The sequence below is a fragment of the Saccopteryx bilineata genome, chromosome 2, assembly GCF_036850765.1.
Source record: "Saccopteryx bilineata isolate mSacBil1 chromosome 2, mSacBil1_pri_phased_curated, whole genome shotgun sequence".
NCBI lineage: Eukaryota > Metazoa > Chordata > Mammalia > Chiroptera > Emballonuridae > Saccopteryx > Saccopteryx bilineata.
This window is the reverse complement of record NC_089491.1, coordinates 36,540,571-36,563,035: the sequence shown is the minus strand read 5'-3', so window position 1 is coordinate 36,563,035 and position 22,465 is coordinate 36,540,571. Positions and strand designations below refer to the sequence as shown.

Sequence of the window (22,465 nt, the reverse complement as noted above, 5' to 3'; positions counted from 1 at the left end):
TAAATTCAACTTCGAGCTAGAGGTGGAAGGGACCTGCGTAGGTCACCTAGTGTACATAAGTTAGAAGCCAGGCGATCTCGAAGAGATTTCTTCCTTGCTGGGTACGGGGAGGGGAGATCCATGGGTCAGCTGGTTAAGCCGCCCGCTGCGGGCATCCTTCTGCCTACAAGAGTATTGATTGGGATCCTCTGTCACCTGGCCTAGGGAAAGTGATCCACGAAGTCAAGAGAGGAGGAGGCGGAGCCCACCTGAAACCCGTCCAGGGGCATCATGGGAGATGTAGTTTTTCTCGCGGGCACATAAGGGTGCGACCTCCCCCTGGTTCTGCCAGGTAAGCAGCATATCTTCTGGGAAAGTCATTCTAAGAAAGTGTCTCCGATTATATATGCATGTTAGGTATATTTGAAAGAAGCAGTGAAGGGAAAGGGGAAAAGCAATAAAGGCAAACCAAAAGATTACTAGAGGAGAAGGAAAGGGTTAACAAATATTACGCATGCGTACAGAGGGCCCGCAGGATGGGCGGGGACGGAAGATGATTCCCAGGAGCTGTGTTTTCCCCGGAAGTGCCTACCCTCCTCCCGGGTCCACACGGACGAGGTTTCCTTACCTCATTTGTCCTCGCCCCTCCCCGTCCCTCTACGCGTTTTGGTTCCTGGTTGGTGCTTCCTGGTCGCAGCTGCGGCAGTGAGTATGTGTGTGACGGACCCCAAGCCGCCCGTGACTGGGGGACCCTTGCCCGCCCTCCGCCTCGTTCTCTGGGCTGTGGAACTAGCGCGTGTCCGCTCGCCGGGCTCAGAGTCCCTCATCTGTCCCATACCCGTGGCGGGGCGCGCGGATCGTGGCCCCTCAGTGCGGCTCTGCCCCGCGCGGCTGACCAGATGGGCTTTGCGCTTTCCCTCGCCCGGGCAAAGCCTGATGTCGTGGTTTGAAAAGGGCGGGGCGCCCATGGCTTCGGTGGGGAAGGCGGTTCTGCCTGTTTTTACCTCCATCCACTACCCACAAGTTTCTCCTGTCTTTTGGGGAAGCCGGTCAGTCAGTTTCACGCGGAGGTCCCGCCGCACGGAGAGAGGGCCCGACCTCTGAGGACCGAACAGTCCTGGGCCGGCTCCAGCCTCTGTTGTCAGCAGCAGCAGCTGCAGGGTCACAAGAATTTCGGGAAATGGGCTCCTTCCCTCATGTAAAACGGGGTGATGGGGGCTCTGTTCGCTGATTCCTTTATCCCTCACATCCCGTGTGCCCGCAGTTAACTTTAAGGGTGAGCTGCTGGTGCGGTGGGAAAACTGACTGGAGGGCAGCAGGCCCGAGGTGTAGCCCGGCTCTACCGAAGATTAGCTGGTGACTTCAGAAATCGCATCTTTAGACTGAATTTACCCTTATTTCAGAGTACAAGGTTGAACTTAGGAGCTCTTTACAGCTCGAAGAATAAATAAGCTTCTCAGACCTCCTTTCTCTAAAGGAGATCGTTCAACTTAGTGACTGTCAGGTCCTTCCAGATCTCGACTTTGCGTTTTGAATACTTCTTAGGCTATCACGTCTAACGACTTTTAAGTGGGCTGTGTTTATATTTCCGACAGCATCATGCTTTGCGACAATGAGCATTGCTGTTTTCTAGAGAATGTGAGGGTGGGGAATGTACTGAGGAATAAGTGAAAGTGAGGATTGTTAAGATAGTCACAAGGATAAGATAAGATATATAGCAGGGCAAAGGAAAGAGATGAAGGAAAGGTAAAGGAAGTGCTTTGAGATAAGAGGAGTTATCATAAGAGGATTTATTTATCCCAAGAACAGCTGGACTTGTCTGAATAAATTTAGCATAATTTTTTCCCACCAACATCTTGTATTCTTTCCTTTTTTGTGTGACTTCTACGCATGTTTGGGGTCTCTACAGTCAGATTTTCTTCATGTTGACAGTCACTTTTGAAGAATTGAGCAGACATGTTAACAGAGTCAACTTCATATCTGTTACTGTCAGGATAGCTCATTAAAAGTAAGTTAGATTTGAGGTAGAAAATAAACTATTGATCACTGTCTGACAAAAACTGGGTTTAAAATCAAGCTGCGAATTTAAATTTCCTTGAGAAGGGTACCTCTGTTACCCAGAAGAAATGTTTTTTTGGAAGGAAATAAAGGAGCAAAAGGTCCAGAATGATCAGTTGGTAGACTGATAGAGAAGTATGTATTGGTGTTAAAGATTTTATGGCAAAATCCAAAAGCTTGAAGAAGCCTTCAGTTATCTAGTTTAAAGATTCAGTGAATGAATACTGCTCCCACTTTTGAATGTTGAGAGCCTTTGCAGTTACTCTCTATGGCTGTTTTATATTTGTTAAAACATTTTAATTGTTTAGGTAAGTTCATTCCCAAACTACTATTTAGTTTCTTAACATAACCTTAATCTTTCTTGGCCATGGGATTGCTATAAACTTTGAGTACCAATTTGGGAGTTTCTTGAGTGGCAAACTGACAAACTCAATGTGTGCTTTGCCTTCCCATTAAAATGCCCCTTTCATGGTTTTTATACTCCACTGGGAAGTAAAATGGATATTTGTGAAGTAAAGTTAGGTGTAAAATTAATTCAAATATAGCTTTGAAGGAAGGCTTTTATATATATATATTATATAATATATATTTGAAATTATTTTAAAAATTAAAAAAATTATAGTGAACACTTGACTGAGAGTCAGGGAAATGTGAATTCATCCTAGTTATGTTCTTAACTAGCTACAAAACTGTGGATAGTCCTCCTTATCTCTTTGGACCTCAATTTCCTTAAATGTAAATTGAGGGTGTTGTGTGAGATAATCTGAAAGGTCTCTACCAGATTTACAATTCTGAGATTCTTTTAGGGACTTTATGTTATCTAGTTAAGTATGCTTGAGAAGTGTATATGCATTGATCAGAAAGCTGAGAAAGCCTTCTGAAACAAGATATATTTCATATTCATCCTCTGAGTATACATTTTTTTTAAAAAAAAGCAAATTAAATGCATTTGAATGTAATTAAAGTAGTAACATAAACCAAAATAGCCTCAGGCAAACCTTAACCCTGGCATACATAAACTACATAAATAGAATAGCAAGTTATGCTGAGCACAGTTTTCAAGTACAGGAGATACAAAATCCTCTTAAAGGCCATAGGGGCTAAATTGTTAAATTCATTTTTCTACATTTCAGGGAAAGAGATAAACCCTTAGACCCAAGGAAGTCAGTTTTTATTATATTTCTGTAGTTTATTTTTGGCATACATTCACAGGTGTGCCTATGGCTGTATTCTTAATCCCTTTCCTTTGGGATGGCTCCAAGAGTAGTACAAATTTGTAACTCTGTAATTTAGCTCTTTAATTTTTTCTGTGCTGCACCGGAATTATGTTTTATCTTAAGTCCACACTGGATCCTCAGGATGGATCCAGTGAGGATTTTGAAGGAAGCATAATTCGTTTGACTTCTTTCAGAATTAATTTACCTATTAAATAAAAAGGAAAGGATTCATCTTTTATTTGAATTCCTCTGAGGCTAACATTTCAATATAAACTGGTAAATGCTATGAGCATTATTATTCAGACAGCCACATTCAGCTTGTATGAAAACAGCATAGCAACCTGAATGACAGTGCAAGAAGGGAACAGGTAAAACAAACGTACTTTTTAGAAGAAAAAAGGCAATAAAAGTTTGTGTCTTCCTCCCATCTTTATTGAGATGTAATTGACAAATAACAGCAAATTTAAGACATACAACATGATTTGATGTACATATATGATTTACCATATTAAGATTCATTAACACATCCCTCACTTCACATATTTCCTTTTATTTTTTCCAGGGAGAACATTTAAGATCTACTCTCTTAGCAGATTTCAAGTATACAATACAGTATTGTTAATTCAGAACTTAATTTAAGTTATTTGTTTATTTTTTGTATTTTTCTGAAGTGAGAAGTGAGAGGCAGAGAGACAGACTCCTTCTCTCACACTACTGGGATCCACCCGGCGTGCCCACTAGGAGGTGATGCTCTGCCCATCTGGGGCATTGCCCTGTTGCAAACTGAGCCATTCTAGCGCCTGAGGCAGAGGCCATGGAGTCGTCCTCAGTTTCCTGGGCCAACTTTGCCCCAATAGAGCCTTGGCAGCAGGAGAGGAAGAAAGAGTTAGAGAGAAAGGAGAGGCAGAGGGGTGGAGAAGCAGATGGGCACTACTCCTGTGTGCCCTGACCGGGAATCAAACCTGGAATATCTACATGCTGGGCAGATGCTCTACCACTGAGCCAACTGGCCAGAGCAATCATTATTTATTTATTTATTTTTAAACATTTAAAAAAATTTATTCATTTTATAGAGGAGAAAGAGAGAGAGAAAGGGGAGAGGAGCAGGAATCATCAACTCCCATATGTGCCTTGACCAGACAAGTGCAGGGTTTTGAACTGATGACCTCAGTGTTCCAGGTTGATGCTTTATCCAGTGTGTCACCACAGATCAGGCTCATTTTTTTTTTTAAATTTAGCTGTATTGAGATACAATTGATATACAACATTGTGTAAGTTTAAGATATACAACAAGGCCCTGGCCGGTTGGCTCAGCGGTAGAGCGTTTGCCCAGCGTATGGAAGTCCCAGGTTCGATTCCCAGTCAGGGCACACAGGAGAAGTGCCCGTCTTCTTCTCCATCCCTCCCCCTCTCCTTCCTCTCTCTCTCTCTTTCCCTCCTGTAGCCAAGGCTCCATTGGAGCAAAGTTGACCTGGGCGCTGAAGATGGCTCCATGTCCTCCACCTCAGGCACTAGAATGGCTCCAGCCACAACAGAGCAATGCCCCAGATGGGCAGAGCATCACCTCCTGGTGGGCATACTGGGTGGATCCCGGTTAGGCGCATATGGGAATCTGACTGCCTCCCTGCTTCTAACTTCAGAAAAATACAAAAAAATACACACAAAAAAAATACAGCAAAACTTGCTTTTTTTATTTCTGTAAAAACTTCTTATTCTAATAATTCCATTGTTGACTCTTATTTATTTGTTTCTTGAAGTCAGCTAGTTTTATCTCTAAAACTACCATCAGAACACCCTGACATTTTGAGCAGAGAACTGGTAAATTGAGAAAAGGGCTAGTGTTTCTAAATTATTATCTGTGTAGCTTAAAGGGGAACAGAAAGAATAAATTGTCATTGTTATTGTTCTCTATTTGTCTCTGGTTTTTGAACAAACATGAGTTATTTTTCTAGAGCTCTCATTTTGATCAATATTCCATAAGTACCTAATTGAAACATCTACTGTATAGATTTTTTGGTTGATAATATGAGAATAGTTGGAGACAACTGCAAAATCTATCCCATCATAATTTCCATATTTTGGGCACATATTAGATTTATCAGGGCTGAAGAACAAATGCCTGATGATTTATTCATTTATTCTTTATTAATTCAATAGACTTTTATAGAGGCCCTGCTAAATAATAGTACTCTGTTGGGTTTTGGGGACCCATTGTTTAACCAAAAGCATATAGTAGTTCCTGCCCTCTTGGAGTGTGTGATATGTGCTTGTGGGAGATTTACTTTAAATTAGTAATTAGAAATGTGATTGTTTTGAAAGTGCTATGGAAGCCTGTGAAGGGGACACTGAATTTAGTCCGGTCGATCAAGGAAAGCTTCTCTGAGAAAGCAGTGTTTAAGCTGAGTTGAAGGATGACAAGATTTAACATGCTCACAATCAGAAATAAAATTCTTCCAAAGCTGAACTTTGCCTCAATTTTAGGTCCTTAGTAAGTTTATATTTTATACATATCTTTATAGCTGCCTCCGCAGTAAACCAGGTTTATCAGATATATTTCTTTTCCAAGTGAGAGGAAGGGAGACAGAGAGACTTCACATGTGCCCCTACCGGGATCCACCTGGCAACTCTCGTTTGGGGCGGATGCTCTGCCCATCTGGGGCCATGCTTGCAACTGAGCTTGAAGGGGTGACTTCACGGAGCCATCCTCAGTGCCTGGGTAGTGCACTTGAACCAATCAAGCCATGGCTGCAGAAAGGGAAGAGAGAGAGGGAAGGGGGTGTGTGTGTGGAAAAGCAGACAGTCGCTTCTCCTGTATGCCCTGACAAATCAAATCCAGGACATCCACACACCAGGCCTATACTCTAGCACTGAGCCCAATGGGCCAGGGCCTTATCAGATATTTTTATGTAGTTTTTTGATCAAGGATTAGAAAGCCATGAGATTTTTTAAATTGACAAAGTATACACAAAACAGTAAATGTAATTGTTACCTGTTGTAGATTTTAGTCGTAGCTGAAGTAATATTCCTATATGAGAATTTATACTCAAAAAGGTGAGATCCAGTACCAAGAAGAAGATGAAGGATGGACGGAATAGTGAGAATTACCTAAAATATATTTTTGACTTTTAACATTTTAGAGTAAAAGTATTTGGTGTCTGAAGCAGTAGATCACAACCTATTTTTCCTTTCCAATACACTTGCAAAGTACGATATTTCCTTTAATAACTATAACTCAGTTTGTTGGTAGAGTTTTCATTTGGAAGAGGTAGGCATTATTAGAATAGGTTATAATTAGATTTAGAAATCCTTGAAAAAAGCTTCTCTAAGAGAAAAGATTATTTTAATATGTCATTGAGAAAAGTGATGGCCTTTAAATAAAAGTTAGCAATAAACAGGCATTATCTGAGCTTTAAAAATGCATTCTTTGTGTGACTTTCTCTAACAGCATCACAGTTACCAACTTTCCATGATGTTTGGTGGTTACGAGACTATAGAAGCATATGAAGATGACCTTTATCGTGAAGAGTCATCTAGTGAACTGAGCATCGATAGTGAGGTGGAATTTCAGCTCTACAGCCAAGTTCATTATGCCCAGGATCTTGATAATGTCATCACGGAGGAAGACCACAAGGAAGAGAACTCTGGTGATTCTGAGTCATTTAGTAGTAAGCCAAATCAGAAGAACTTAATTATCCTTTCAGATAGTGAGGTTATCCAGCTATCCGATGGGTCGGAGGTCATCACTTTGTCTGATGAAGATAGTATCTATAGATGTAAAAGAAAGAATTTTAGAGTCCAAGCAAAAGAAAAGACCCAAGGTTTTGCTTCTCTTCATTCTGATGAGTTGGATGATAAGAAACGCCAGAGGGATATTGAGAAGCCTAAACCTGAAGCGAGATCGGGTAACATCCGAGAGGTTATGATTATAGAGGTCAGTTCAGGTGAAGAGGAAGAGAGCACCATTTCAGAAAGTGACAACGTGGAAAGCTGGATGCTGCTGGGATGTGAAGTTGATGATAAAGATGATGATATCCTTCTCAATCTTGTGGGATGTGATAACTCTGTTAATGAAGGTTAGTATCATATTGGCCATTTTGAAAAGTAGTATCATCTTTAGAAGACTGCTTTCCTAGACAAAAGGGGTCTGCTCCATTTAATTCCTCACATTGTGGTCTTTTATTTTGCCTTGTTTCTCATGAGACTTTCTTACCAATGGCTACTCTAATGGTGGTCTGTCTGAACATCAGAAAGAGTATGTCAGAATATCAGTGACTCTGCTTCTGCTGTAAGCAGTTTTATAGCTGCTTCTTCCTGTTTGGCTAGAGCCAGTTCTGGACCTGAAATCTTAGTTTCCCTCTCTCTCTGCTTGGTACTACAGGTGAGTACTCTATCCACCTCTGACATTGGTCCTGTGCTCTCATTCAACCAACTCTCTTCAGAGTGCTTCTTCCTAAGTGATTTGCTTACCCAGGAGTTAGCCAGGTAGCAAACATGGGGAATGCCTTGTACACAGAGGATATGGAATTAGTATTAAGGTGGTAGGAACTCCATAGTCAGTAAGGTAGGAAACTGAAAAGCTGTCAGACAACAGCAGACTGTAGGAGAGAATGCACATTCAGAGCCACATCATTGAGGATTGAAATTTCAGTGTTAGCTTTGTCTCCTCTGTCTATGTAATCATCTAGTATTGATGCTTATTCTTTAAAAAAATCCCTTTCATTTCTTACCTTTTATGCCTAATGCCAAGTCTCTTGTAGTAGTTTCCTAAGCGATTTTTAAAAATACATATCTTCGTTGCACACTGTTGTTAAACTAGTGGTCCTGAAATGCCCTTTTACTCATGGTACTTTACTGCTACTCCACCACCTTTTATGGTACCTACCCACTTGTCTTCAGAGGAAATGCTGATACTGAATGTAGATCATGCTTTGGAGCTCCAGAGATTGATAAACTTTAAGTAAGGAGCCAGATAGGAAATATTTCAGGTTTCCAGACCACAGGATCTCCTAATTACTTAACTTTGCCCTTATTGTGGGCAGAATTCTTAAGAAATGCAATGGTTATTTCAACAAAGTTTTATTTATAAGAACAGGTACCTCAGGCAGCAGGCCAACACTGAGAATTTGATAGCAAAAGGAAGAAAAGAAATAGAATAGTACATAGGAAAGAAATATAATAGAACATAAAGCAAAATCAAGTAAAGTTTTGTCAGAATAAGGGAGATCTGATAATGACTTTAGGTAGAAGGAAAAGACTTTTAAAGCAGAGATTAAACCTATTTGGTAGATTAGGGTAGGGGGACCAAGTAAGAGATAGAGTCAGGTATATATGTCTGAATTAGTTTTAAAAGGGAAGAGACATACCAGTAATTACTAAATTATTAAATATTCATAGAGTGGAGAAGAATGGCATTGTTTTGGGGGGATATTTGTATTTATTTTTATTGAGGTGAGATTAACATAACATAAAATAACCCATTTTAAGATGTTTGATTCAGTGGCATTTAGTTTATTCAAAATGTTAAAGAACCATTACATCTGTGTATTTCCAGAACATTTTCACTACATTCAGAGGAAACCCTAAAATATTTTCACCACATCCAATGGAAACGCTGTACCCATCAAAGTTCCTTTTATTTCTTCCTTCTCTAGACTCTGGTGGCAACCACTAATCTGTTTTCTATTCCTATGAATGTTACCTCTTCTGGATACTTCATGTAAATGGAATTATACAATATGTAACTGTTTGTGTCTGGCTTTTACTTAGCGTAATGTTTTGGAGATTTGTGCTTGTTGTAGCGTGTACTAGTACGTTATTCCTTTTTAAGGCTGAGTAATAATCCATTCTGTGAATATATCACATTTTGTTTATTCATCTATTTGTTGATGTACAAATATGTTATTTCTACCTTTTGGCTATTGTGAACAGTGCTGTTGTGAACATTCTTATATAGGTATTTATTTGAATATTTGTTTTGGGTATTCTTTTGGTTATATACCTAGGAATGGAATTACTGATATTTCTGTTTCACTTTTTGAGGAACTGCCAAACTGTTTTTCGTAGTGGCTGCACCATTATGCATTCCTACCAGTAATGTACGAGGTTCCACTTAACATTGTTTTTTATGATGACTTGTTGTGTTGCACATTTCTATATGATTTGCACAATTCTATGTAGTAGGCTCTTTGTTATAAGTTTTTTTTCTCTTAGTATTCTGTTTTCTATAGCTGTTGCTTTGTTGGCTTATGTTTTTCCAGAATAGCTTTTTTGCATAAATATTCCTCATGTTTTCATTCATTTATACTTTTTAAAGAAACTGATTTATTCTTATAGGTATGTATTCCTTTAAAGTTTAGTGTGTGTATTAGTAAAAATGTTTGATACAAGACCTAATAATTCCAAGTAATTATTGATTCCAGACATTCAGGGTATTCTATTATGCATATTGAAATTTATCTCTACTTTTTGCTCTTAGGATTTTTTTTTGTTCCAGCCAAATTGAAACAAATTCTGCAGTTCTACAAATTAACTTGCTTGACTATTGTCAACTTATACACATATTCAAATATATATTCCTATTTTATTTCCTTGATCTGCTATGCTGTAATCCTATCTCTTTCCAGATCATAAGCAGTATATTCAGTACTGATGCCTGTTTGAGTGTATTATTAATCTCTAATCATTGTTATCGTTCATAAGAAGATCTGGGGATAGGACTGGTTCAGTTTATATAATAGTTTTTATTGGAAAAAATATTTTTTTTTCATGTCAGTGGAAGATTTTGGAAATTCTGGCATACTTTTGAAATGATGATTGTTAAATAGCAGCAGTAACTATTTTGTGTACTGCTATCCCTCCCCAAAACTGTGGCATATTTGGAATATTAATAGGATAGAAGAGAAGAGAAGAAAATTAGAAACTCTTTGAGGGCAGGTCTTTTTCATACTCAGAGGTCTTATTATATTTAGAGTAATTCCTTGCTATATATATTATTTTGTTTTTCATTAATTGCTAAAATGCACAAACATTTATTAAGCATCTACTCTATATAGACTACATAGAGGGGGATTTAAAGTGGTAAAAAAACAACAACATAGTGGCTTGTGTTTCACTGAAGAGATAAAATATAATAAGTTAAGTAATTTGTGGAGGTCTCTTACCCATGGGAGTTAAGTGTCTGAAAATACTGTTTATAGATGTGGTTGAAAACTTAACTCTTTACAAAAGATAGGATTAGTGAATTTGAGGTAGCATATAGAAATATGAAGGACTATATAAGGTAAGTTTCCTGAGGTTCCATTGAGGCCTTGGGGATGTAACATTCGTGTAATGTGCTCAGCATAGCCTTCCTCAGCATATGCAGTTTTATGATGAGGGTTTTGCTTATAATAAATTTATGCTAAAAGATAGGCCTTCAGTGCCTGTTACATCTGGCTTTCTCAGTTTTCTCTATTGAGGGAAATAGGTGTTTATTTCTAAGGTCTAGGCTTAAGTTCCTTCACTTCCTTTACTCTTCCCTTTAGAGAGAGAGAGAGGGAGAGAAAAGCATTCATGTGTTGCTCCATTTAGTTGTGTGTTCATTGGTCCCCTCCTATATATGCCCTGAGTAGGAATTGAACCTGCAACCTTGGTGTTTTGGGACGGCACTCTAACCAACTGAGCTAATCGGCCATGGCCGTAGAATGTTTTTTTATTTTTTTTATTTTTTATTTATTTATTTTTTATTTTTTTATTTATTCATTTTTAGAGAGGAGAGAGAGAGAGACAGAGAGGGAGAGAGAGGAGAGACAGAGAGAGAGAGAGAGAGAGAGAGAGAGAGAGAGAAGGGGGGAGGAGCTGGAGGCATCAACTTCCATATGTGCCTTGACCAGGCAAGCCCAGGGTTTTGAACTGGCGACCTCAGCATTTCCAGGTCGACGCTTTATCCACTGCGCCACCACAGGTCAGGTCGTAGCATGTTTTTTAATTTGTAAGGGTGATCTCAAGTTCGGGAAGGATTAATGTAGAAGACAGCCAAATGATGGAGGAGACAATGAATGCTGTAAAAATTATAGAAGAATTGTCAGCAACTTCTTTTCCTGCATAGGGAAGGGATATTATTAGCTCTAGAGTAATTGCTGTTTCTTTCTTCTATGAAAATTTTAAAGTATACAAGAATACAATGTTATAATGAACTCAATGTTCCAATAACCAGCTTCAACAAATTGTCAAGTTATGACTAATCTTTTCTTATCTTTAACTCCAAGCCCCTATATTATTTTGAAGCAAATCAAGGATGCATATACAGGGTGGGGCAAAAGTAAGTTTGCAGTTGTTGGTATGAAAAACAATACAAAAATAAACTGTTTGATGTACTTGAAACTGTAAACCTACTTTGCCCCATCTTGTGTATGCATATACATACATCTGTGTATTTTACGTAATATGTATTTCTGAAAGATAGAGATTCTTCTTAAGAAACATAATCATTAATCTGTGGCCGGATAACTCAGTGGGTTGAAGTGTTGTCCCAAAGCGCAGAGGTCGCTGGTTTGATCCCAGGTAAGGGCAGATACAGGAACAGCTAGATGTTTCTGTCTTTCTCCCTGCCACTTTAAAAAGAAAAAAGAAAAAAAGAAACAGTCATAGCATTATCACACCTAAACAAATTACCGGTAATTCTTTTGTCATTAAACAAGCAGTTAGTGTTCAGATTTCCCTATTTGGCCCTTAATTTTTTTTCTTACAGTTTGCTTGAATTGAATCTGTTTATTGTAATTGGTTGATAAATTGTGTCCTTTGTAGATTCTTGTTTCTTTTTTGGGGTGTGTGTGTGTGTGCGTGTGTGTTTTCTTTATTATAATTTAATTGTTTACTAACTGGATTGTTTGTCTTCTAGAATTTCTTGTAGTGTGAACTTTGTGATATTATTTAATGTACTCTACTGTTCTTTGTATTTCCTGCTAGATCTAGAAGCTTGCTTAAATTCAGGTTTCCCTTACTGTGATTAAGCTATCAACTAGATACATAGTTAGGTTCATTTGTTTTATTTTGCTTTTGATATGTTTGTTTTGTACTATGATCATTTAAACATTTAATCTGTTTTATAAGTATATAAAATGTTTATAAGTTTCTAAATTCAAATCAACAAGAAAAGATTAAATATATTCAGAGAAATCGACCTTTTATCCAGTATTTACCCTGTTCCTTCCCTTTCCTTAATAAGTAACTGTTAAAACACAATTGATAGTTTCCCCTTACATTTAAAACAATAAAAAAGCAAATATGTATATATCTCTTTTTTTTTTATTTTATTTTATTTTTTTTTGTATTTTCTGAAGTTGGAAACGGGGAGGCAGTCAGACAGACTCCCACATGCGCCTGACCAGGATCCACCCGGCACACCCACCAGGGGGCGATGCTCTGCCCATCTGGGGCATCGCTCTGTTGCAACCAGAGCCATTCTAGCACCTGAGGCAGAGGCCATAGAGCCATCCCCAGCGCCCAGGCCAACTTTACTCCAATGGAGCCTCAGCTGAGGGAGGGGAAGAGACAGACAGAGAGGAAGGAGGGGGGGAGGGGTGGAGAAGCAAATGGGCGCTTCTCCTGTGTGCCCTGACCAGGAATCAAACCCGAGACTTCTGTACACCAGGCTGATGCTCTACCACTGAGCCAACCGGCCAGGGCCTGTATATATCTTTTTAAAAAAATATATTAATTAATTTTAGAGAGGGGGCGGGGGGAGAGAGAGAGACATACAGAAACCTTGATCTGTTCTTTTATGTGCCCTGACTGGGGATTGAACCCACAACCTTTGTGTATTGGGATGATACTCGAATGTCAACTCAGTTATCTGGCCAGGGCTGTATATATTTTTCCACCCTCTCTCCTCCTTCTTAAAATAAATAGTGGTATACTATCCTCATTTTGCTCTACTTTGTATTTTCTGTTAACAGTATATTCTGGAGATTAGTCCATAGTACTATGTAAAGATATTTCTCATTTCTAAGTCTGTGGACTATTTTTTTGTGTGTTCTACACTAATCTGAGCTGAATTCATTAGGAATGTAACAAATACTTTTGGAAGTAAATGAATAGTAACTCAGACTAGTTGATGATTCATGTACTTGTTTTAGTCTTAAAATATATTTTAAACAAATGTATAACAGTCTAATTCTACTTTAGAAGCACACTTTACACTTACTTTTGGTCTTTTTTCTTCTTTTTATTCTTTATTATAAAGTACAGAGAGAGAGTCAGAGGGAGGGATAGATAGGGACAGACAGACAGGAACGGAGAGAGATGAGAAGCATCAATCATCAGTTTTTCGTTGCGACACCTTGTTCATTGATTGCGTTCTCACATGTGCCTTGACCACAGGCCTTCAGCAGACCGAGTAACCCCTTGCTTGAGCCAGCGACCTTGGGTTTAAGATGGTGAGCTTTTTGCTCAAGCCAGATGAGCCCGCGTTCAAGCTGGCGACCTCTGCGTCTCCAGCCTGGGTCCTCTGCATCCCAGTTCGACGCTCTATCCATTGCGCCACCACCTGGTCAGGCTATTCTTGGTCTTAATGTATTCTCATTTAGTAATTTTGAAAGGCTTAGATTTAGCAAAAATATAATAGGTTCAAATTTTAGAAAAAATACATTTGAAGAATGAAGAATATAGCATTTTTGAGACTTGAAGAAGCCATACTACTTTCTAGTATGTGACTGCTAATGGTGCAGAATTGAACATTAGTGTAGAGCCCCTGTACTATGTACAATTGGCACATTGCTCCTTTAGTTTGTTAGCACAGAGAGGCTATCTAGCAAATCTTAGATGAATTTCTACCTTTGTGTATAGAGTAGTACTCTTTATATATATATATAGTACTTCAAGATGAAGTTGAAGTGAAATTGACTTGATTAAAGTGAAATCACAGCGTTTGAAACTGAAGTAAAACTATGGCTTTTACCAATTTAGGTCAGTAAATCTTTTAACTGTTTTTTGTGTCAAGTCCCTTTCTGTCCTAAAATGTGCATATAAGAATTTTGGATACAAGCTATAATTTCAGAGAATGAAGAACTTGTTTAGAGGCAATTGATGAATCCTTGGCATTTATTAGGCATTCAACCAAGACTTGATAACTAATTAAAATTTGATTAGAGTGGATTACCTATTTGAATTTCAGTTTTTTAAATGTGTCATATTTTATTAGATCTGGATCTTTACATATGCTGTTTTTTTCTACCTGGATCCATTTCTACCTTGTTTGGCTGATGGTTTCAGTTTAATGTGTACTTCTGGGTGACGTAACAGACATAGATATAGATCCTCAATTAGTGGTAGTTATTAGATCTATTGTAGCTCTGCAATTGACTAGCTGTGAGGTTGGGTAACTTAACTTCTTTATTGGTAAAATAATAAATTTTATTTTGTTATGGTTATAAAGCTAAAATGAGACAATAGATTAAAGAGATGTATAGGGAAATATTTTGACAAAACTCTTATGATTGCAAGATCAGTTCATGATCACTGTGGCAAGCACGAACATGTTGCTTCTACTTTTTTGTTGTTGTTGTTGTTAGTTAGAAGTTCTCAAGTTTTCTTTGTGAACTCAAGTTGTGTCTGAACAATATGTCTCTAGTATGGCACTTTCCATAACCAAAGTTTATTTCCTTTGGTGACATTTTATGATCTACTAATTAAAAGTAAATCTGTATGAAGTCTTAAAATCATCCAACACTACACTTGTTGGATGCTTCCAAAGTAAAAGCCGCTATACCATTAAGATGTTGGGATTCAAGAATTGCTGTATAGTTCCTACCTTTAAAAACTTTAAAATGCATGGCAATATGGAAACTTTGCTTTAATACCAGTTAAATGTATATATTTTTACAAATATAAGAGATGCCCCAGAACAGACCATAATAATTTTCAGATGAATGTAATAGACTTTTAAAGAAAGATTACTGTGGGTAGGCAAAGTATGAGACTGAATAGAAAAGTGGCTTGTTGAACTGAGTCTTAAAGAATGGATAGGATTTAAAGTTCAGGTTAAATGCAAAGAGGAAAAATAGAAGCTGAAAACACTGACAGAAACTTAAGGCTGTATGGTACCATTGATGTTTAATTAATGTTTTAACACAGTGGTAGTCAATCTGGTCCCTATTGCCCACTAGTGGGCGTTTCAGCTTTCATGGTGGGCGATAGTGGAGCAACCAAAGTATAAATAAAAAGATAGATTTAACTATATAGTAAGTTGTTTTATAAAGATTTATTCTGCCAAACTTAGCGAAATTCCGACATAAAGTACTTGTTAAGTAATTATTATTATATGCTTTAACTTGCTGTAACTCTGCTTTATAAATTTTATAAAGTAAAGTTACTTCCCTACTTTATAAATCACCATTACTGTGGAACCTGTGGATGGTTAGAAAATTTTACTACTAACAGAGATACAAAAGTGGGGGGTAGGTGTAAAAAGGTTGACTACCCCTGGAACATGTGGTTAATATGATTAAATGTTTTAATAGTATTTTTAAAAAGTTATTGATTTTAGAGAAAGGGGGGGAGAAAGAGAGAGAAAGAGAGAGGCACACATTGATTTTGTTGTTTCACTTATTTATGCATTCTTTGATTGATTCTTGTATGTGCCCTGACCAGGTATTGAACCCGTAACCTTGGCGTATTGGATGACACTAACTGAACTAACTGGCCAGGTCCTTGATAGTATGAATTTTTTAGACATCCATCTCAGTCTAATGTAAATGAGAAAAGGGTATTTATGTTTTGTATATGTTCAGGATGTTGACCAATATTTCTTGCTCATTATTTTTTTTTTTTAATTTTTATTTATTTATTTTTTTTTCTGAAGCTGGAAACGGGGAGAGACAGTCAGACAGACTCCCGCATGCGCCCCACTGGGATCCACCCGGCACGCCCACCAGGGGCGACGCTCTGCCCACCAGGGGGCGATGCTCTGCCCATCCTGGGCGTCGCCATGTTGCGACCAGAGCCACTCTAGCGCCTGGGGCAGAGGCCACAGAGCCATCCCCAGCGCCCGGGCCATCTTTGCTCCAATGGAGCCTTGGCTGCGGGAGGGGAAGAGAGAGACAGAGAGGAAAGCGCGGCTGAGGGGTGGAGAAGCAAATGGGCGCTTCTCCTATGTGCCCTGGCCGGGAATCGAACCCGGGTCCTCCGCACGCTAGGCCGACGCTCTACCGCTGAGCCAACCGGCCAGGGCCACTTATTCATTATTTTTATTCTAATATTTTCTACCTATTTCTTGCTTACATATCTCCTATTTCTTTTCCTTTAAAAAATGCTTTATGTAACTTTTTGACACATAGATAATTCTCTCTGAGGGACCAGGTGCTGTAAGTTAGTTGAAGGACAGCTTTTTTAAAGTGTGTATTTATGTAGGGTTGTTTCAAGTAGAGCATGTCCTAAACTATACCTTTGGCATCTCATAACTTGTGTTCTTCCTTACCATCTTTACCATACTGATTTTAATTCATTAAACTTTGCTTTTAATACTTCTCAAATCTTTAAGGTAATAAATAATTCTCTCTTCCACTTTTTGCATTCATCAGATACCTAGTCAGCTTAATTTCAATAAATATAGTTTCTTGAAAAGATTTCATGGCCTAATAGGTCATAAGAGTGGGTTGCTGTTTGACATTCTTCTCATTGATGTGTAATATAATTTCTGCCTTATAATTGAAAAGTAACCATATGCTACTTCCAGTGACCGAGAGCATCAAGGAGCTCCCTCCCTGATGTTTTCAGCTTTTGTAAGCTGGTACTACACAATTCCTAAAGCTGCTTTTGAACTGTGTCTCTAGTTGTAGCATGTCACCTTACACTTAACTATTGTAAGGGCATCTTTTTATTTAATTTCTAATTAGCATAATGACTTGAGCTGTTTTATTCACTGTTCCATGGTGAAGTTGTCATAGGGAGAGAAGAAATAAAAATGTTCAATTTCAACTTTCCTTGTGAACAGAGTGAAGTTTGAAAGCTTTTAATGGCCATTGTTCAGCAGACTGAAAATCTCATTAGAAATCCCAGAAATGCTAAGGCAGCTTTGGGTTGGATTTTAATAACATTTTGGAATGTTGATATTGTATGCTGCTAATTTTTGTGACTTCACTATTGATCAGCAAGTTGGGTATGCATTCCTGCAAAGTCAATTTATGACTTTTAGTCTAAATTCATTTACAGTAGCTTTTCAACAGCGATAAGTACCTATGAAGAGGATTAAACTTTACTACTTTTTTGACATTTTTTGAGAAAGTGATTTGATTTTTATACACAATATACTACATTTGTTGAAAACTGTTTTATTAAAAAATACCATAATATATATTTATTGAATAATGACTTAGTTTAGTTGCTGTTACAAATTATTTACTCATCTACAGGTTTACTTTTTTATTTTTTGGAGTAGAGAAGCATACAGTTAGGTGGGCAACATTTTCATTTTTATCTCCTTGTGTTAGGAACTTAAATACTAATGTCTGGGTGAAGAGTGTTTAAATGTAACTTTCTTACAGCTATTTGCTATCAAAGTAATGTATTGCATATAGTGAACCCCCTTGTGTAAGAAAAGAATAATTTATGTACAGTATATTTTTATGGTCAGAAGGTAAATATGATGGAAACTAGATATTAGTAGAATTTAAATCATTTTTCACAAGAAGTACAGAATATAGAGAATATGCATTCTTTTTCTTTGTAACAGTAAAGGCTCGTCAGATAGTTCATGTCTTTAAGTAGGAGATCCTGTTTTTAAGACTCCGCTAAATTTATATTTAATTTCCAAGTGATTGACTGATCTCTTGCTAACACTCCCCTGGTTGTTAACATTTAATAAAGTAAAAATGTTGACTTAATAGAACTTATTCAGCCAAAAGTTTTAATCACTAAGTCATTGTTTATCTTTGCTTTGTTATAAATTAAAGTTACTGTCATGGTTAAGTTTTTGGTATTTTTAGTTATTTGCCACATTGTTGTTGATTCTTCTTATAATAAATAAATATTTTAATTGAGCATCCACCATGTGTATATACGGTCACATTTTCTTTTTCAATTATACAGCTATACTTAAGAATATCTAAAGGAATATACTTGATGTGTTTTAGTTTTTAAATCTTGATCTGATAGAATGAGCTATCACATGTAATTCTGGGTTAAAAATTATTTTTGTAATATATATTTGGATTCAAATCTAAATGAAATATAATAATAGATTATTTAAAAGTGGATCTTGCTAAATATATAACTTTTAGTTCTATGATGTTTTTACCTTAGAATTTCAGCTTTACTCATAGTTTTGAAAACTGTCAAACTTGACTCTTGTAAATTGATTTTAAGGGAAGATGGCACAATTCTATAATGGGAAAATAATTTGTACTCTCCTCCCCTGCTTTTGCCCAAATATATAGTTAATTTATAATTACTCAATATGAAAGTTTGTCTGTCTAGAGTTACTTATTGAGAGAAAGTGTTTTTATTGGCAGTTCCCTTGAAGTGCGTAGGTCACATTTGATTTTGCTTTGTAACTGAATATAGTGCCTCTAACAGAATTATCTACTCTAGGAAGGAAAAGCCCTAATTTCTAGAACACTTTCCAGTACTCTTTCCATATTTGTAGTTAATAAGACATTTGAAAGATGTGGGGAATAGACTTTATAGCTGATAAATAAGATTACTAAGTAATTGAAAAAATATACTTTGAAAAGTCAGTTGAGCGGAATTTAGAATATAGAAGAAAATAGCAAATTTAACTAAAGAAAGGAGGTTTTTTTTAAAGAAAAGGTATGCAATTACGTTAAATCCTGTAAGTTAACACCTTATTCCTTACTTTGCTCTAGTCATTTTTAAAATCTGATACAGTTTGATTTAGACAAAAGTGAAATTTTGTCAGTGATTTTTCTTAGAAATAGTATTAATTTCCACTTTTAAGGAAGATTTTAATTGCCAGTAAAATTTTGTTGTTGTTCTAAATACTTGAAAATTACTTCATTTCCATGTAACTAGTATTTTGCTTTTCATTCAGTATCCTATACGTACTTCAGCTGTTTTGGTTTGTTTTAAAAATGTAAGTTTTGTGGGAGAATAAATATAACTTAAATATTGCTGTTAATATGTTCTTACTTTAATATAGTATGGTTGATTTTTATGTGTGTGAAATATTTTCCTTAAAAGGCTCATAATATTTAAGATGTTTTTGAATAGGTGCGTTACTGGTAAAAATTCATCAGGTCCTAAGTTGTGCAATATTTGTATTGGTTTTTAACACCATGACTGTTTTGGTTGTTGTCTAAACTCCCTTTTTCTTCTATTAGAGGTGTTCTAATTTGAGAGGTTTCCTTTATTATCAGATTTAACAGATGAAATGCAATGGTTGTACCATAGATCATCTAGTTTTGAAGCTGTTTTGGTTAGTTAAACTAATTTGGTATATAGTTCTTGATGGGATAGTGAAAGAGGAGCTGTGTGACTGCCTCCACTTAGGTTAACATCAGGAGCAAAGGGCCTTATCTCTGACTTTTCTCTTTTGTTAACATTTTTAATTGCTTTAACATTATTTAAATATGGAAGGAGATAAAGTTGTGAAGCGAATTTCTTATTTGCTGATTCTTAGTATTAAGCAGTGGGAATCCTTTCGCTTCCTTTAGGTAATCACATACATATGTATATTTTGATTTAAAGAGAAAAAATGTCTTCTTTCTGGTACAATGTGGATAGTTGTTATTTTTAAAATTAAGAAAACTAATAAAGTTTGTTTGGAAATCTCAAAGGATCTTCAGTAGTATACCTGCAACCTCAGCAGTTCCTTTTTATCTATACAGATTTCCCTGCCTATTGTGGCCGTTTGCTCTAATTTAAATTTCCCATGGCTTTGGGTTGCAGACTTGGTTTTCTGCAAGAGTGCCCATGCTTACATGGTCATATATTCTGGGTGACTTTTCCACTTTTTCTTTTTTGTTATTTTGTTGATTGCTAAAGGGAAAGAGGATCTTTTTTTCTTTTCTTACTTGTTTCTTTGTTTTGATCTTTCTTCCTTAGCCCATCTATTTGTGTTGTTTTGTTTTGTTTTGCAGATTGGAAAGAATTATTGTGTGGATTTAGATCCATGGGGACTAGCAGGGAAAAACTAAACTACGTAATTTTGTTCTTGGTTTTGTTTTCTTAATAACAGTAGCAATTTAAATTTTGAGCCATTGAGAACTTCTAAAGATATATTAGCTTTATGCATGAAATAGATAGAAAATTATGAATCCCCAAATTTTCTAGTCATGGTTGCTCTACTATTGGAATAAAAATGTAATGTTATAATTGAATTAAGTAAATATAAGAAATACTAATTAGCAGTAAGTAGTACTGTTATAAATTTTTATTTTAAATATTGTTGTATATTCAAAAGATAGTCACAGATAGTAATCTGATATGTGATATCTCTTACTTTCAGTTTTTCTTATCATGGTGTGTATATATTCAAATAGACATGTGAATATACATTTGATTTGAGAAGTACATTTTTAACTTGACCAGGTCTTAAACATTTGCCTTTTCCTGCAAAACATACTTATTTTTCAAATGTGAAGAATTTTGATTTATGGAACAACTTTGTGCTACTAAATGTTGTCTTTGGAGATGTGCTATGGCAATTTAAATACTGAGTAATTTGTCACTGTTGTAAGGGAAAACTAGAGGCCTCTAATCCAAACAGCTCTTCAAAATATATTTTCATTAATATCTGAAGACTTTAAAATATCAAAGTAGTGTGATCAAGGCTACTTCCGTTTTACATTTGTTTTGTGAGGATGCCATCGTACAATAGCATTATTTAACTGAATTTTATATTCATTAAAATAAAGACCTTTTTTAGCACTTAAAATTTTGTAATACTTTCCAAATATATCATGAAAAATGATTTTGTGATATACTTAACTGATAGGTTAAGAGAACTTTCTAATGTTGATAAATAGGATGAAAAAGGATTAATTTTGATATGCATAATTTTAGGACTTTTTCTTTGTTCAGTTGATTATATACCATGGCAGTGTGGTATCTAAAATTCTCTTTCTGGATATCTGTTAAGTACATTGGGAATTGGAGGAGTAAGGGCAAACCTTCATTTTGTGCCTGCTAATTGTTTTTTCTTATGGATTTTAGTGCTTTTAGACTATGAAATTGATTTATAGAATTTGTTATTACCAAGAAACAAATGGCATTATTGAATTTTTGTTTTCTTTAACTATTATTTTTTAGTTACGTATTTCACATTTTGATTTCTATCTAATGATGTCTCAAGAAGCAATGTCTTTTAAAATCAGTGAGTTTCAAACTAAGAAGAAAATGTGCCCTGATAGTCTAATTAGTTATCGTGTTCTTCATGGCAGTTAAAACAATCTTAAGAATTTTTACTTTTCATCATTGTTAAAAAGTCTTCATAAGTTTGTAAAATTATTCTCCCTAATTTTGATTAGTATTTTTAAAGGTATTTTATGCTTACATTTGATATGTAATCACTGAGAAACGCAAATTCTAAAACATATTTATTTCTAGTATTCACATTAAATCAGGATATAATCTGTGATATGAAAAGTGGTCCAATTGTGAAAGTACACAGCTTTAAAAATAACAAAATTTTTCATTAGCATATTTTACTGAATGAATGTTCATGTAAAATGTTATTAGTTCTTAAAGCTAAGGGGCAGATTTGTTGTGTGTGGCTTTAGTAGGAGAGCACTGTAGAGCCAAACTTGAAATTTGTTAAGGAAAGAACAAACTGGTGAAGTGCTTTCATGCTGTTAGAAAACTTCACAATTGTCAGACTTTTTGTAAAGGTCCATCATTGCTTGATTCCTTTTCCAGTCTTTATTTGAAATTCATTTTGTAGGATTTTTTTTTGTTCTCCCTCTCTCATTTTTCTTTTAGTAATGGGTAGAAGATTCTCTTAACACTGAATGGCTAAACATGTATAGTAACGATTAAAGTGTAATTAAAATACTTGTATTCTTGATATTTTTTAGACCAGAAAAGTGCTGTGAAGGTAAGCCAATGAGGGTAAAATTACATTACGCAGTGGGGAAACCTTTGAGAGTTTTCCATTTAAAAAAGTAGGCTTTGTGTTAGAGCTTTAAGTAGGGGTTGTTTGTGAAATATTTTACAATTCTCTTATTGCTTGGTAACTTTGAGGTGTTTTTATGTTCCAGTGTCCTATCTAGTTGATTGTT

General features: G+C 36.3%; 1 protein-coding gene across 2 annotated transcripts in view; it reads left to right on the top strand.

The window, feature by feature from the left end:
- The first annotated feature begins 580 nt into the window (after nucleotides 1-580).
- Nucleotides 581-22,465, top strand: part of ZCCHC7 (zinc finger CCHC-type containing 7) — a 256,276-nt gene continuing 234,391 nt past the window's right edge. The window contains exons 1-2 of one of the 2 annotated variants that reach the window (XM_066256737.1): nucleotides 581-684; nucleotides 6,700-7,327. In XM_066256737.1, the coding sequence (XP_066112834.1) occupies nucleotides 6,721-7,327 (607 nt within the window). In that variant the 5' untranslated portion in view covers nucleotides 581-684; nucleotides 6,700-6,720. Of the gene's footprint in view, nucleotides 689-6,699; nucleotides 7,328-22,465 lie in introns of both variants that reach the window. The other variant, XM_066256738.1, reaches the window with a different exon arrangement.